This window comes from Cherax quadricarinatus, chromosome 88, assembly GCF_038502225.1.
Source record: "Cherax quadricarinatus isolate ZL_2023a chromosome 88, ASM3850222v1, whole genome shotgun sequence".
Lineage (NCBI taxonomy): Eukaryota > Metazoa > Arthropoda > Malacostraca > Decapoda > Parastacidae > Cherax > Cherax quadricarinatus.
This window is the reverse complement of record NC_091379.1, coordinates 13,147,625-13,163,242: the sequence shown is the minus strand read 5'-3', so window position 1 is coordinate 13,163,242 and position 15,618 is coordinate 13,147,625. Positions and strand designations below refer to the sequence as shown.

The 15,618-nt window shown below is 37.5% G+C and overlaps 1 protein-coding gene across 4 annotated transcripts in view; it reads right to left on the bottom strand.

The window, feature by feature from the left end:
• LOC128698470 (NFX1-type zinc finger-containing protein 1-like) overlaps positions 1-15,618 on the bottom strand; it is a 412,092-nt gene that overhangs the window by 121,073 nt on the left and 275,401 nt on the right. For all 4 annotated transcript variants that reach the window (XM_070103988.1, XM_070103990.1, XM_070103989.1 and 1 more), the window contains exon 9: positions 11,157-11,313. In XM_070103988.1, the coding sequence (XP_069960089.1) occupies positions 11,157-11,313 (157 nt within the window). The remainder of the gene's footprint in view (positions 1-11,156; positions 11,314-15,618) is intronic.

The following is a 15,618-nucleotide window of genomic DNA, read 5'->3' as shown; positions in this document are numbered from 1 at the left end:
TAATAATAGTAACAGTAGCAAAAGTAATAGTAATAATAGTAGTAATAGTAATAATAGTAGTAATGTAGTAATAGTAGTAATAGTAGCAATAGCAATAATAGCAACAGTAGTAATAGTAATAGTAGTAATAGTAATATTAGCAATAGTAATTGTAGTAACAGTAATAGTAATAGTAGTAATAGTAGCAATAGTAATAGTAGTAATAGTAATAGTAATAGTAGTAATAGTAATATTAGCAATAGTAATATTAGCAATAGTAATAGTAACAGTAATAGTAGTAATAGTAATAGTAATAGTAGTAATAGTAATATTAGCAATAGTAGTAACAGTAATAGTAATATTAGCAATAGTAATAGTAGCAATAGTAATAGTAGTAATAGTAATAGTAGTAATACTAATAGTAGTAATAGTAATAGTAGCAATAGTAATAATAATAGTAGTAATAGTAATAGTAGTAATAGTAATAGTAGCAATAGCAATAGTAGTAATAGTAATAATAGTAATAGTAGCAATAGTAATAGCAATAGTAATAGTAGTAATAGTAATGGTAGTAATAGTAATGGTAGTAATAGTAATAGTAGTAACAGTAATAGTACTAATAGTAATAGTAGCCTGGTGGCTAAAGCTCCCGCTTCACACACGGAGGGCCCGGGTTCGATTCCCGGCGGGTGGAAACATTCCGACACGTTTCCTTACACCTGTTGTCCTGTTCACCTAGCAGCAAATAGGTACCTGGGTGTTAGTCGACTGGTGTGGGTTGCATCCTGGGGGACAAGATTAAGGACCCCAATTCAAATTCAAAGTCAATTTCAAAGTTTATTCTCTATAAGGATTACAATGCTGAGTTAACAGAAATTTGGTTATTGTGTGGTTTACATGTAGTAAAATTGTGATTACAGAGTGTACCACTAGAACGCTTAGCATGGCTAGGCATTTCGGGCAGACTTAGTTTTATTCTTAATTGTAAAATATTACAAATAATGAGGTAAGTTGGTATTATGGCTAAGTGACTAAATACTAGTTTGTGAGTTTAGCAATGTGAATGCTTTTGTTTTGGCACTATACATAGTTTCAGTATTGGAGTATCACAGGATTCATTATTTTAAGATTGAGATTAATATTTCTGTTTATGGTCAAATGAGTGAGTGAGTGCAAGTGTGAACCACCAGGTGGTATTCGTGTAGTTAGTTGACGGGGTGTATCAGGGAGATGAGATGTTTTCTAATGTTAGTTTTGAAGGTGATGAATGTGTCTGCAGTTCTAGAGTTCTCAGGTAGGGTATTCCAGATTTTAGGGCCTTTGACATACATTGAATTTTTGTAAAGGTTTAGTCGGACACGGGGAATGTCGTAGAGATGTTTGTGTCTGGTGTTATGCCTGTGGGTTCTGTCACAACTATCAAGAAAGCATTTTAGGTCAAGGTTGATATTAGAGTTTAAGGCCCTGTAGATGTAGATTGCACAGTAGTAAGTGTGGATGTACTGAACTGGGAGTAAGTTTAGGTCTATGAAGAGTGGGGGGGGGGGGGTGTTGCCAGGGATGGGATTTAGTGATTATTCTTACTGCAGCTTTTTGTTGGGTTATTATTGGCTTTAGGTGTGTTGCTGCAGTTGATCCCCAAGCACAAATAGCATAGGTGAGGTATGGATAAATAAGTGAGTGGTATAGTGTGAGAAGGGCATTTTGCGGCACATAGTATCGTATCTTGGAAAGGATCCCAACCGTTTTGGATACTTTTTTGGTTATATGCTGGATATGGGTGCTGAAATTCAGGTTGTTGTCAAGGTATAAGCCTAGAAATTTGCCCCCATTATTTCTGGTAATAAGAGTGTTGTCAATCTTAATGTTAATTTGAGCATCTCCTTGACTGATTTATTGACTGACTTAATGTTTGACTTTTTGACTGCTTTCACGAATGCTGAAACAGCGTTTAGAGTAACTGATGCCTTACTGTCAGCTGTACTGCAGGGTAAAATAGAACAATCCAATACAAGTCCACCATCACAAATCCGACATCATTGGGACCTGTAGCGTGCCGGATTACTGAGTGGTTCGCTTAGAATACACTTAATAAAGTTAACCAACTTTACTTACACAACAAAGTTCATTGAACATCGGCAAAAATTGAACATTTCCGCTACTTTGAGCTCAATTTCAAGGTACTTTTCAACCTGAAAACAATGAAAAGCATATCTATTTCCATAATATATCTTCCATTCTAGCAAATGAGACCCAAAAAATGAGAATACAACTATAAAAACCATATGAAGATATATCACTAAGAGGCAGCTAATGGCCGAGAGGTGAACTCCGTTATTTATGGTACGATTGTTTTCATTTTTGGAGTACATTAACCCTTTCAGGGTCAACAGGCCCTCTCCCAGACTTGTCCTCAGGATCGAAAAATTTTCAAAAAAACAAAAATTGTTTTTTCTTATGAAAAAATAGTTTTTTTTTTTTAAATCTTATAGGCTAAACAAAAAGTTTTTACCATCAATACTTACCGAGATATGGAGGCGTGAAGTTGACAGAAAATGACTGACATATGGTAACATTGCCGATTGCCAGTCACCCGGTTTTAGTTTATTTAGTTTTTTCGGTATTATTTTCTATTATTTATTTATTTTTTTCAAGTAACTTTTATGGCCTGTGAGACCAATATTAGCACTATTTTGTAAGTTTTTTCTCTTTATTTACTACACAATAACTGCACAAACACTGTTGCTACTACACTGTTTATAAAGTTGTTTACACACACAAACGATATGAAATGTTGTTTATTACTTTTTTTCTATATTTTATATACACATATACAGTCACATGGAATGTGTCTAGAAGTTCTGCAGCCTGTGGAACTCTTTGAAACATGGTGTCATGCACAGTGGTGTTTTACATTCCTCACACATAAAACGAGTGTCTCTGCATTGTTGTGGGCATTTTTTACAAGTGCACAGATGTAACACCTCTTCTGAGCCTTTTTCTTGAAAGCAGTAGCAGGCAGTTGTATTAGGAAGTGATGACCATGCTTCAGACAAGAAGGTAGTTGTTGATAATTTAGTGGGCGGTATTCTATTGCAGGTGTTGCTCTTTGGTACTTGAATAATATTTGTCTGATGACAGACAAACAAAATCTGCCATATGGTGGTTTGTTTCTGGTCCTCATCTTATACATATTATAAGCATTGAGCATGGAAATGTCCAGAAGATGGAAAAAGAACTTTATGCACAACTTATAACTCTTGCGAACACAATCAGCAAACCCAATCTGCATGTCACATTTGTCCACTGAGTGTGTATTGAAGGTGTAATCAATCACAGCTGCAGGTTTTAGAATGGGTTCACTGCTCTCTATATGCTGCTTGCCAGTGTTTGTCATTTCGTTAGGGTGAACTGATGACAACAGTGTGACATCTCGTTTGTCATGCCACCGAAATGCCACGACGGCATTGGCAGCAAACGCCTGCACCTCACCTCTATGAGTGCCAGCGTCAAACCTGGGCATATGTTTATGATTTGCATGCACTGTGCCACACACATCCATCATGTTCACTCGCAAAAAATCACTGAGTGAGGGGCTTGTGTACCAGTTATCAGTATATATGCCCCTTACCAAGGTATGGTTCTATCATTGTTCTAACCACATCACCAGAGATGCCCAATAACTTCCTGGTATTTTGCATTGTATAACTTCCAGTGTACACAATAATATCTAATATAAGACCACTGTAGCAATCACAAAGCACAAACAATTTTATACCAAAGCGTTTCCTCTTGCTTGGTATGTACTGCTTGAATGAGTCTTCCTTTGAACAGAATCAAAGACTCGTCAATTACAAGCTTCCTGAAGGAATAAAAATGCGTACTGAATTTTTCTTTCAGACACATAAACACATTCCTAATCTTATATAACCTGTTGTTTCTGTCAGGCCTGGTTTTGTCTGAGCAGTGAAGCATAAGTAATAGTAACACAAATCGATTCACTTGCAGTATATCACTGAAACCTGGGGTTGCAATCAGGTGGTCGATTGACCAGTATGATTTCACAATGTGCTTATACACACGTGGCATAAGCATTATTCTGGCAAAGAAAAGATACATCTCAGCCACAGTTGTCTCCTTCCACTGGTGTAGTTGTGATTTTGGTAAAAGTATTGTTTGCCATGGTGTACTCGAAGTATCTGCTGCTTTTCCCGACAATAATGTCCATCAGGGGTTCGTCAAAGAATAACTCGAAACATTCCTGTTCACTGGCATTGTTCCCAAGTGTACAAGATGGCCGTATTCCACTTTGCCTTTCATCAAACTGATGGGGATTTGTAACGAAGTTGACAAGCTTCCTGCCAATCCCAGGTGCGGTCTGCTGGTGGGTACTGGATATTGACAGGTGGTTGTGGAGTTTGTGGCTGTGGAGGTTGTGGTTGTGGAGGCTGGTGTGGTGGGTGGGTGGAGGATGGTGACCTTTGTTGTAGATCAGCTGAAGCAGCGGCGTGGGGGCAGTGTGGGTGGCAGCATGGCCCACTGCTAGTGCCTCACGGCCGGCACCACCATGCACATTTTCCATCCCAATTGCAACACTATCATCGTCATTTTCACTGTCTGTTCCTGTTGTACAGCCACGGGATGTACTCCGAGATGTACTCCTTTCCCTTAGAGCGCATATAGCATCGTATATACTGATGCTTCACCGGAGAATATTCCACTTCACTATCGCTACTGAAACTGGAGTTTGGAGCTCATATTCACTATCATCACCAATGCTGACATCTGAGTCTGGGATATGGGAAAATTGGAGTTTCCTCTTTGGTTCTGGTACAACTGAACATGAACAAGATGGCCCAGCATCAGAGGTGGAAGGCTGAGGGTCGTCTGGGTTTTCCTCACTATTTCCGGTATTATGATCATTAGTTACGGTCACAACCTCATCAAAACCTTGAAACTCATCTTCACTGGCACTTCTATCTGTATTAGAACTGTCACTGGGGAACAAAAGTCCCCCAATTCGCCGAGGAGTGAGGAGTTTCTTACCGCGAGGCATGGTGAGCAAGGTGTACTAAAATGGTGTTCCCACAATGTGCCACTGGGTCCCAGAATTTTTTCCTACCGCGCACACTCACCATGCAGACCCATTCTCTCACATCTAGGCCTACCACCTGTTTCCCAACTTGATTTGAAGGTGCTAGAATTTATGCATACTAGTACGTCAATAACCCTGGCCATAAGCCGTACTAGTGCGTCGGAAACCCTGAGAGGGTTAAGAAGCATCTTTTCATCATACAGTGCCCAAGTTTCAGTAAGATACCCCAACAAACAACTGAGAAAAAATATTTGCCAAAAATCATATATGGCAAGCCCAAGCCAGGTACTGGAAATAAGTCACTGACTTTTTTGGGTTATTCTCAGTTCTCAATACATATGCTGTTATGTATGATAATCTATGTAACTTTATTTGTGAATACCTGAATAAACTTACTTATTTCTATTCTCTTGACTGAGTACAAGAAACTGCACAATCACCTATTTCAACTACCCAATAAAGTGGTCAGAAATTGGCAAATTGGCCAATTTTGCACAAATTTCAAAAGATGCCAACACCCAGCATTCTCAAATCCATAAATACAAAACACCAATATGAAAAACAGTACAGAATGGGTCACATAACCAGAGACCAAACAAAACGTTACTCGTCAATCCTAACCAGCCTGATAAGAAGGGCAAAAAAATTGTATTATGAGAACAGATTATCCAACTTACGAGGTGATATAAAAAAGACCTGGAAGACCCTATCAGAAATTCTGGGAACAAAAAAGATATCACGAAATAGCGAAATAAAATTAGCAAAATCAGATGAACCCCAACTCCCACCAACAGAAACAGCAAACAGACTCAATGATTTCTTCTCCACTATAGGACAAAACCTTGCCAATAAAATCCCAAGCTCAGATACCCAACCAAATGACTACCTCACCGGCAACTACCCGAACACACTGTTCCTAGCTCCGACTAACCCATACGAAGTCTCCCTTATTATCAACGCACTAAAAAACAAGGCAGGAGATTTAAATACCTTACCACCCTTTATATACAAAAAAGTGTCACAAGTGCTATCACCAATCACTGCAACACTCTTTAACAAATCCATTGAATCCTCCACCTTCCCTACAGTACTCAAAATAGCAAGGGTTACCCCGATCCACAAAGGAGGAGACCAAACAGAGTTGAATAACTATAGGCCAATATCCAACTTACACCCTCTCTCAAAAATCTTCGAAAAATTAATTCATAAATGAATCTACTCCTACCTTATCTCCCAAAACATACTCAACCCCTGCCAATTTGGATTCAGGCCTAATAAAAATACTAATGATGCTATTATACACATGCTAGAACATATATACACAGCAATAGAGAAAAAAGAAGTCCCACTGGGGATCTTCATTGACTTACGTAAAGCTTTTGATACAGTTGACCATGACTTGCTCCACGTAAAATTGTCACACTATGGTATAAGAGGGCACTCCCTCAACTACCTCAAGTCATACCTCAGCAACAGAAGCCAATATGTGTATGCAAATGAGGCAAACTCTTCTGCACAACCAATTACAGTTGGTGTCCCACAGGGAAGTGTCCTTGGCCCTCTTCTTTTTCTCCTATACATAAATGACCTACCAAATGCTTCGCAATTATTCAAACCCACACTATTTGCAGATGACACTACATACGTCTTCTCCCACCCGAGCCCAGTCACGCTAGCCAATACTGTAAATACCGAATTACAGAAAATATCTACCTAGATGAGGACTAACAAACTTACACTAAACATTTACAAAACCTACTTCATTCAGTTTGGTAACAGAGCTACAGATGTCCCTCTTAACATAATGATAAACGGATCACCTATCACTAAGCTAACAGAGGGAAAATTCTTAGGAATCCACCTTGATAATAGACTCAAATTTCATACACATATACAACAAATTTCTAAAAAAATTTCCAAGACTGTAGGCATACTATCGAAGATACGGTACTATGCTCCACAGTCAGCCCTCCTGGCCCTATATCACTCTCTTATTTACCCCTATCTCACCTATGGAATTTGTGCATGGGGCTCAACAACAATTAACCATCTCAGACCACTAATTACCCAACAAAAGGCTGCAGTTAGAATGATAACAAATTCTCACTACAGGCAGCACACTCCACCAATATTCAATACACTAAACCTACTCACCATACAAAACATCCATACTTATTACTGCACCTATTACATACATAGAACACTTAACTCTGATATTAACCCTCCCCTCAAACATCTCCTTGCCAACCTCAACAGAACACATGACCATAACACAAGGCACAGATCACTCTTTGATGTTCCTCGTGTCCATCTCACACTATGCAAAAACTCAATGCACATAAAAGGCCCTAAAATCTGGAATTCATTACCTGTAAATATAAAAGAAACACTACCTGTTTATAAATTCAAGTCTCTTCTCAAAGATCACTTACTCACCCAAAACCAAATAAATACTGAATAACTGAACCTTATAAATTGTATATCTTAAATGTTTCTCACAATTATATCACATAAATGTTAAACCTAAAACCCAATCTAACTTTACTATTTTTTAAATACACTACCTAACAGAATTCTCCATACGACTGAATGTACAACAATGCATGCAACCATATGACCTGTCTGTAATACTCACTTGTGCTTTATAGTAATCTGTTTACATTAATGTTTTATCACTGATTTCATCATTGCTTAGTTAATCTTAAGTTAATTTTAAGCCAGCCCGTAATGCTATGCATAGTATAAGTGGCTTTGGCATGCTGCTCTTATCTGTATTTTTTTGTACCTCTGTATGTATGCTCAAATTGTTAATAAATAAATAAATAAATAAATAAATTTTCTCTGTTCATTAGTCATGGCTCCAGGCACCTCTTATATTTTTCTTGCTTAACATTTGGAATTTTTATTCACACAAAAAATAGGAGACTTACTGTTATGCAGACTACTGCATTATTGTAATGACTGTATAAATAATATCAATCCATTTTGGACTGGCAGGCGGACACATATTAGACAGTGACATCATTTGTGTACTCTTGAACATCGCCAAAGAATCGAACATTTCCGCTACTTTGAGCTCACTTTCAAGGTACTTTTCATCATAAAAGCAATCAAAATCATATCTGTTTCTGTGATATATCTTCCATTCTATCAAACGAGACCAAAGAAACGAGAATACAGCCACAAAATCCATACGAAAATATACCGCTAATGGGCGGCTAATGGCTGAGAAATGAACTCCATTATTAATGGTCCGATTTCTTTCATTTTTGGTGTATGTTAAGAAGCATCTTTCCCTCATACATTGCCCACGTTTTAATAAGATAGCCCAACAAACAACTGAGAAAAATAATTATTTACCAAAAATCATAAATGGCAAGCCCAAGCCAGGTACTAGAAATAAGTCACTGACTTTTTTGGGTTATCCTAGGTTCTCTACGCATATGCTGCTATGTATGATAATATATGTAGAGAAAATAGCTTTTTTGTTTCAGTTTTATGATGCACTACAAGTGTATATCACATTTGTGCTTGTTATCTGTTTACAATAATGTTTTACCACTGAATACTTCATTGCTTAGTTAATCTTAAGTTAATTTTAAGCCTGCCACTATCAAAACTTTGGGGCCCAGTCCCTGAACCCATTATGTACCTCTGTAATCTGTAAATACCTTTGTAACTTGTCATGATTGTGACTAGACCTACCTGGAGTTCATTACCTTTGTAAATTGTGAGTTCATTACCTCTGTAACTTGCTCAGCTATCAAAACTTTGAGGCCCAGTCCCTGGACCCATTATGTACCTCTGTAATCTTTTGACTACCGCCCACAGGATGGGTATGGGGTGCATAATAAACATATTAAACTAACCGTAATGCTATGCATTCAAGTGGCTTTGGCATGCTGCATTTAACTGTAATCTTTTGTATTTCTCTGTATCATGTTCAAATTAGTAAATAAAGAAATAAATAAAAAATTTAGCCTGTGCTATACTCTGTTTTCTTTAAGCCCGCTAGACAGGGATAGGAGAATCGTAATTGCATCCCTTATCCTCTTTATACCTCCATCGAACTGCTTGGTATTATGCCAAATATTATTCATTTTGGAGTGTTTAATATGTTTTCATGTTATTTATATTGTTTATTATGTCATATTAGATCAATTGTGATAGGCAAATAAGCCATAGTGTTGATATTAGCATAATAATAAAGCATATTCCCCTGAGCTCATGGCAACCGACTGGCTTCAAAGCCACCCTATCGTTTATGGACAATGTACTGTGTATGTGTTTTACACAACGAGACGCATTTCTTTTAATCATTGGAGCCATGGCTTGGGCTAAAAGTAAGCAGGTTTTAACAATAAATGAAGAAAAAGAAATTGGAATGACTTATGCAGCAAGTAGTGCCACCAAACAGTACCAGCAAGTTGGTGTGGCGGCCCTGGAAATTCGAAATTATGCTAACTGAATTTAGTGTCGAATAACTGATGGAACTGGATGTCTGATTGCCGGATTTGTGATGGCGGACCAGTATAGAATTTATGCACACTCCAGTACAACCATTGACTTCAATACCAGAACCTCTACCATTCACCTCAGCCCAGTAGAGCCACAGCATAACTCTCCACTCTCTTCCATAATCACTGACAAACACCAGCACTCACAATTTAACCCTTTGAGGGTCAGTTACGTACAAGTACGTCATTACAGCCAGGGTCGGTCACGTACTTGTATGCCTAAATTCTAGTGCTTTCATATCTAGTGGGAGAAAGCTGCCAGGCCTACATATGAAAGAAAAGGTCTGTGTGGTCAGTGTGCCCTGGATAAAAAAATCCTGAAGTACGCTGTACATAATGAGAAAAAAAAAACTGTTTTTGGTTTAAAACAGCGACTTTCTAGTGTATTTTTGTATGGTATTTATGGTTGTATTCGCGTTTCCTTGGTAAACAAATCAAGCCATGCATCAAATATTCTTTCACAAGTGTGCTGAAATAATTTATACCATTTTACAATGATGTAGTAGTATACATAACAGAAAACCTATTTTCTGTGAGAATAAAAATTCAAAATGGAAAGTAAAAATAATGTAAGAGGGGCCTAGAGACATGACTAATGGACAGATAAAAATGTTATTTTAGTGCCATGAATGTCTGTCTTGTTTATTCTGGACCCTATTTTGAAATTGGCATCTTTCAAAATTTGTGTGAAATTGCCCAAACTGCCAATTTCTGACCACTTTATTGGGTAGTTGAAATCAGTAAATGGGTGGGTTCTTGTACTCAATCGATAGAACAAATGAAGTTCTAGGGAAATAGCTATGATTTTAGTCAACTGCAATATTGGAATTGGCCGAAAATAGGGCTCAAAGTGGGCGAAGTTGCCCACTTGGAGACTGCTAACTTCGCGAGAGTGTAATTTCCTAAGTTTTCCATTAAATTTTATACTTTTGGTGTCATTATGATGAGAAAAAGATTATCATTTCACAAGAAAAAATAATTTATTTTTTTTCGAAAAATTTTCAACCCTGACAACGAATTTGGGAGAGGGCCTCTCGACCCTCAAAGGGTTAAGGTAAGAAGTACTATGATTTCTGTCGCATTTGTAATCACAAAGCAACATAATACATCATGACAATGAACTACAATTACATATTCACTTTTATTTTTGTAAGCTTAGAGATCTAAAAAAAAGTTGTTTGGCTTTCTTGGGGCTCCCAAGAATGTAACCATCTTTTTCCCTGAAGTTTTTAAGTTTATCTAACATAGATTTACCAAACATGGCATTTTCAGGAATGTAACTACTTTGTAATATAATGGTCTACTGTACTTCAATTTAATGGACTTCACACAGGAATCCATTGGGTCAATTACTTTGCAAACAGAAGACAACACTCATTGGTTACAGAATTGTCCATTATTATGATCACTGGAAAAACAATCTCATCACTATATATTACAGATGCCATTACCAGCTTCCCACTCCTAACATCATTTTGTTGCAATGAAGGTTTATTGTATATTCAATGTAATTTATCGGTCTGTGGTGAAGCAACACAGTAAAAAACAAAAAGAATAGAGCTCACCTGTGACCGCAGACTAGTTTTCGTTCACAACGTTTGGTGCAGGGGAGATGAAGACGACCTTGTAAACACAACCCACATGATCCTCGGCATTTATGGCCACAAGGTAATACTTTATCACAACGCTCCTTGCAGAAATTCCAGGAGACTTCCTCGGAAGCTTTGTGAAGAAATCAATATCATAAAATTAGTGAATGCTACAAGAGTATTTAACTGATATTAAATAGTTCATAACCTGAAATAATTTGCCATAATATGAAGGAATATTTTATAGATTGCAATACACTGTCAAAGATTTTATGTTTCCACTGTAAGACATAAGAAAAATTATTTGCTTGAATGCTATAAATTAATTGACTGAAAGCATCATCATTAATACAATTTGTAACTTGACTTAATGAACATACAGTGGAACCTTGGCTTACGAGTTTAATCCATTCCATGACCTTGCTCGCATCCCGATTTCCTCGTTTGTTGAGACAATTTTCCTCATTTAAATTAATTGAAATGGAATTAATCTCTTCCAGAGGAATTCCAGGCATGACAAAATACTTCAATATTTCACTAATAACAACTCTAGTTAGGTAGTAGGTTGGTAGACAGCAACCACCCAGGGAAGTACTACTGTCCTACCAGATGACTGTGAAACAGAAACCTGTAACTGTTTTACATGATGGTAGGATTGCTGGTGTCTTTTTCTGTCTCATAAACACACTAGATAACAGGGATATCTTGCTACTCCTACTTACAGTTTGGTCACACTTCGCAGACACGCACATGCATATATATATACATACATCTAGGTTTTTTATTTTCCTTTTTCTAAATAGCTCTTGTTCTTCTTTATTTCTTCAATTGTCCATGGGTAAGTGGAAAAGAATCTTTCCTTAATAAGCCATGCGTGTCATATGAGGCGACTAAAATGCCGGGAGCAATGGGCTAGTAACCCCTTCTCCTGTAAACATTTACTAAAAAAGAGAAGAAGAAAAACTTTATAAAACTGGGATGCTTGAATGTGCGTGGATGTAGTGCAGACGACAAGAAACAGATGATTGCTGATGTTATGAATGAAAAGAAGTTGGATGTCCAGGCCATAAGCGAAACAAAACTCAAGGGGGTAGGGGAGTTTCGGTGGGGAGAAATAAATGGGATTAAATCTGGAGTATCTGAGAGAGTTAGAGCTAAGGAAGGGGTAGCAATAATGTTGAAGGATCAGTTATGGAAGGAGAAAAGTAAATATGAATGTGAAAATTCAAGGATTGTGTGGATTAAAGTAAAGGTTGGATGCGAAAAGTGGGTCATAATAAGGATGTATGCACCTGGAGAAGAGAGGAATGTAGAGGAGAGAGAGAGAGAGCTTGGGAGATGTTAACCCTTTCAGGGTCCAAGGCCCAAATCTGGAGTCACGCACCAGTGTCCAAGAATTTTCAAAAAAAAAAATTTGTTATTTTTTCTTATGAAATCGTAGAGAATCTTTTTGTGAAGATAATAAAACAAAAAGTACGAAATTTGGTGGAAAATTGACGAAATTATGCTCTCGCGAATTTTGATGTGTCAGCGATATTTACGAATCGGCGATTTTGCCGACTTTGACTCCCATTTTAGGCCAATTACATTATTCCAATCAACCAAATTCTTAGCTATTTCACTAGTATTACTTCTATTCTATCGATTGAGCACAAGAAATCGCCAAGTCAACTGTTTCAACTACAAAATAAAGTGATCGGAAATTGTTAATTTGGCCAATTTAACACAAAGTTCAAAATATTCAAATTTCAAAATAGGGTCCAGAATGAACAATGTAGGCATTCCTGGCACTAAACTAACATATCCTCTATTCATTAGTTATGTTTTGAGGCTTTACAAATAAATTCCATTTTGATTTTTTATTCACATAATGAATTTTTATTCACACCAAAAAATAGAAGATTTACTGTTATGTAATACTGTAATAATTGTATAAATATCATCACCATATTTGTGAATGTATATTAGACCCACCAGCTGATGTGTATTAGACGTGTGAGGTCGTTTGTTTACTCTTGAATATCGGCAAAAATTTAACATTTCTGCTATTTTGAGCTCAGTTTCAAGCCATTTCCAGTGCTAAAACCAATCAAAATCATCTCTATTTCTGTAATATGTCTTCCATTCTAATTCTATCAAAGTTGCTGTTTTAATCGAAAAATCATGATTTCATTTTTTTTCTCTCATTATACACAGTGTGCTGCAGGACCTGTTTTATGTGGTGCACACATACCACATAGATGTATTCTCTCAAATCTAGGCCCAAATGTACCACTCACAGTTTATCAGAGTGAGCTGAGCTCATGGCGTAGATCTACGGTTTGGACCCTGAACGTAAAGCCGTAGATCTACGGGACGGACCCTGAAAGGGTTAAGTGAATGTATAGGAACCTTTGAACCAAGTGAGAGAGTAATTGTGGTAGGGGATCTGAATGCTAAAGTAAGAGAAACTTTTAGAGTGGGAATGGTAGGTAAGTTTGGGGTGCCAGGTGTAAATGATAATGGGAGCCCTTTGATTGAACTTTGTATAGAAAGGGGTTTAGTTATAGGTAAAACATATTTTAAGAAAAAGAGGATAAATAAGTATACAAGATATGATGTAGGGCAAAATGACAGTAGTTTGTTGGATTATGTATTGGTAGATAAAAGACTATTGAGTAGACTTCAGGATGTACATGTTTATAGAGGGGCCACAGATATATCAGATCGCTTTTTAGTTGTAGCTACACTGAGAGTAAAAGGTAGATGGGATACAAGGAGAACAGAAGCATCAGGAAAGAGAGAGGTGAAGGTTTATAAACTAAAAGAGGAGGCAGTTAGTGTAAGATATAAACAGCTATTGGAGGATAGATGGGCTAATGAGGGCATAGGCAAAGGGGTCGAAGAGGTATGGGGTAGGTTTAAAAATGTAGTGTTAGAGTGTTCAGCAGAAGTTTGTGGTTACAGGAAAGTGGGTGCAGGAGGGAAGAGGAGCTATTGGTGGAATGATGATGTAAAGAGAGTAGTAAGGGAGAAAATATTAGCATATGATAAGTTTTCACAAAAAAGTGATGCAAGGAGGGAAGAGTATATGGAGAAAAAGAGAGAGGTTAAGAGAGTGGTGAAGCAATGTAAAAGGAGAGCAAATGAGAGAGTGAGTGAGATGTTATCAACAAATTTTGTTGAAAATAAGAAAAAGTTTTGGAGTGAGATTAACAAGTTAAGGAAGCCTAGAGAACAAATGGATTTGTCAGTTAAAAATAGGAGAGGAGAGTTATTAAATGGAGAGTTAGAGGTATTGGGAAGGTGGAGGGAATATTTTGAGGAAATGTTGAATGTTGATGAAGATAGGGAAGCTGTGATTTCATGTATAGGGCAAGGAGGAATAACATCTTGTAGGAGTGAGGAAGAGCCAGTTGTGAGTGTGGGGGAAGTTCGTGAGGCAGTAGGTAAAATGAAAGGGGGTAAGGCAGCCGGGATTGATGGGATAAAGATAGAAATGTTAAAAGCAGGTGGGGATATAGTTTTGGAGTGGTTGGTGCAATTATTTAATAAATGTATGGAAGAGGGTAAGGTACCTAGGGATTGGCAGAGAGCATGCATAGTTCCTTTGTATAAAGGCAAAGGGGATAAAAGAGAGTGCAAAAATTATAGGGGGATAAGTCTGTTGAGTGTACCTGGTAAAGTGTATGGTAGAGTTATAATTGAAAGAATTAAGAGTAAGACGGAGAATAGGATAGCAGATGAACAAGGAGGCTTTAGGAAAGGTAGGGGGTGTGTGGACCAGGTGTTTACAGTGAAACATATAAGTGAACAGTATTTAGATAAGGCTAAAGAGGTCTTTGTGGCATTTATGGATTTGGAAAAGGCGTATGACAGGGTGGATAGGGGGGCAATGTGGCAGATGTTGCAAGTGTATGGTATAGGAGGTAGGTTACTGAAAGCAGTGAAGAGTTTTTACGAGGATAGTGAGGCTCAAGTTAGAGTATGTAGGAAAGAGGGAAATTATTTCCCAGTAAAAGTAGGCCTTAGACAAGAATGTGTGATGTCACCGTGGTTGTTTAATATATTTATAGATGGGGTTGTAAGAGAAGTAAATGCGAGGGTCTTTGCAAGAGGTGAGGAGTTAAAAGATAAAGAATCACACACAGGGTGGGAGTTGTCACAGCTGCTCTTTGCTGATGACACTGTGCTCTTGGGTGATTCTGAAGAGAAGCTGCAGAGATTGGTGGATGAATTTGGTAGGGTGTGCAAAAGAAAAAATTAAAGGTGAATACAGGAAAGAGTAAGGTTATGAGGATAACAAAAAGATTAGGTGATGAAAGATTGAATATCAGATTGGAGGGAGAGAGTATGGAGGAGGTGAAAGTATTCAGATATTTGGGAGTGGACGTGTCAGCGGATGGGTCTATGAAAGATGAGGTGAATCATAGAATTGATGAGGGGAAAAGAGTGAGTG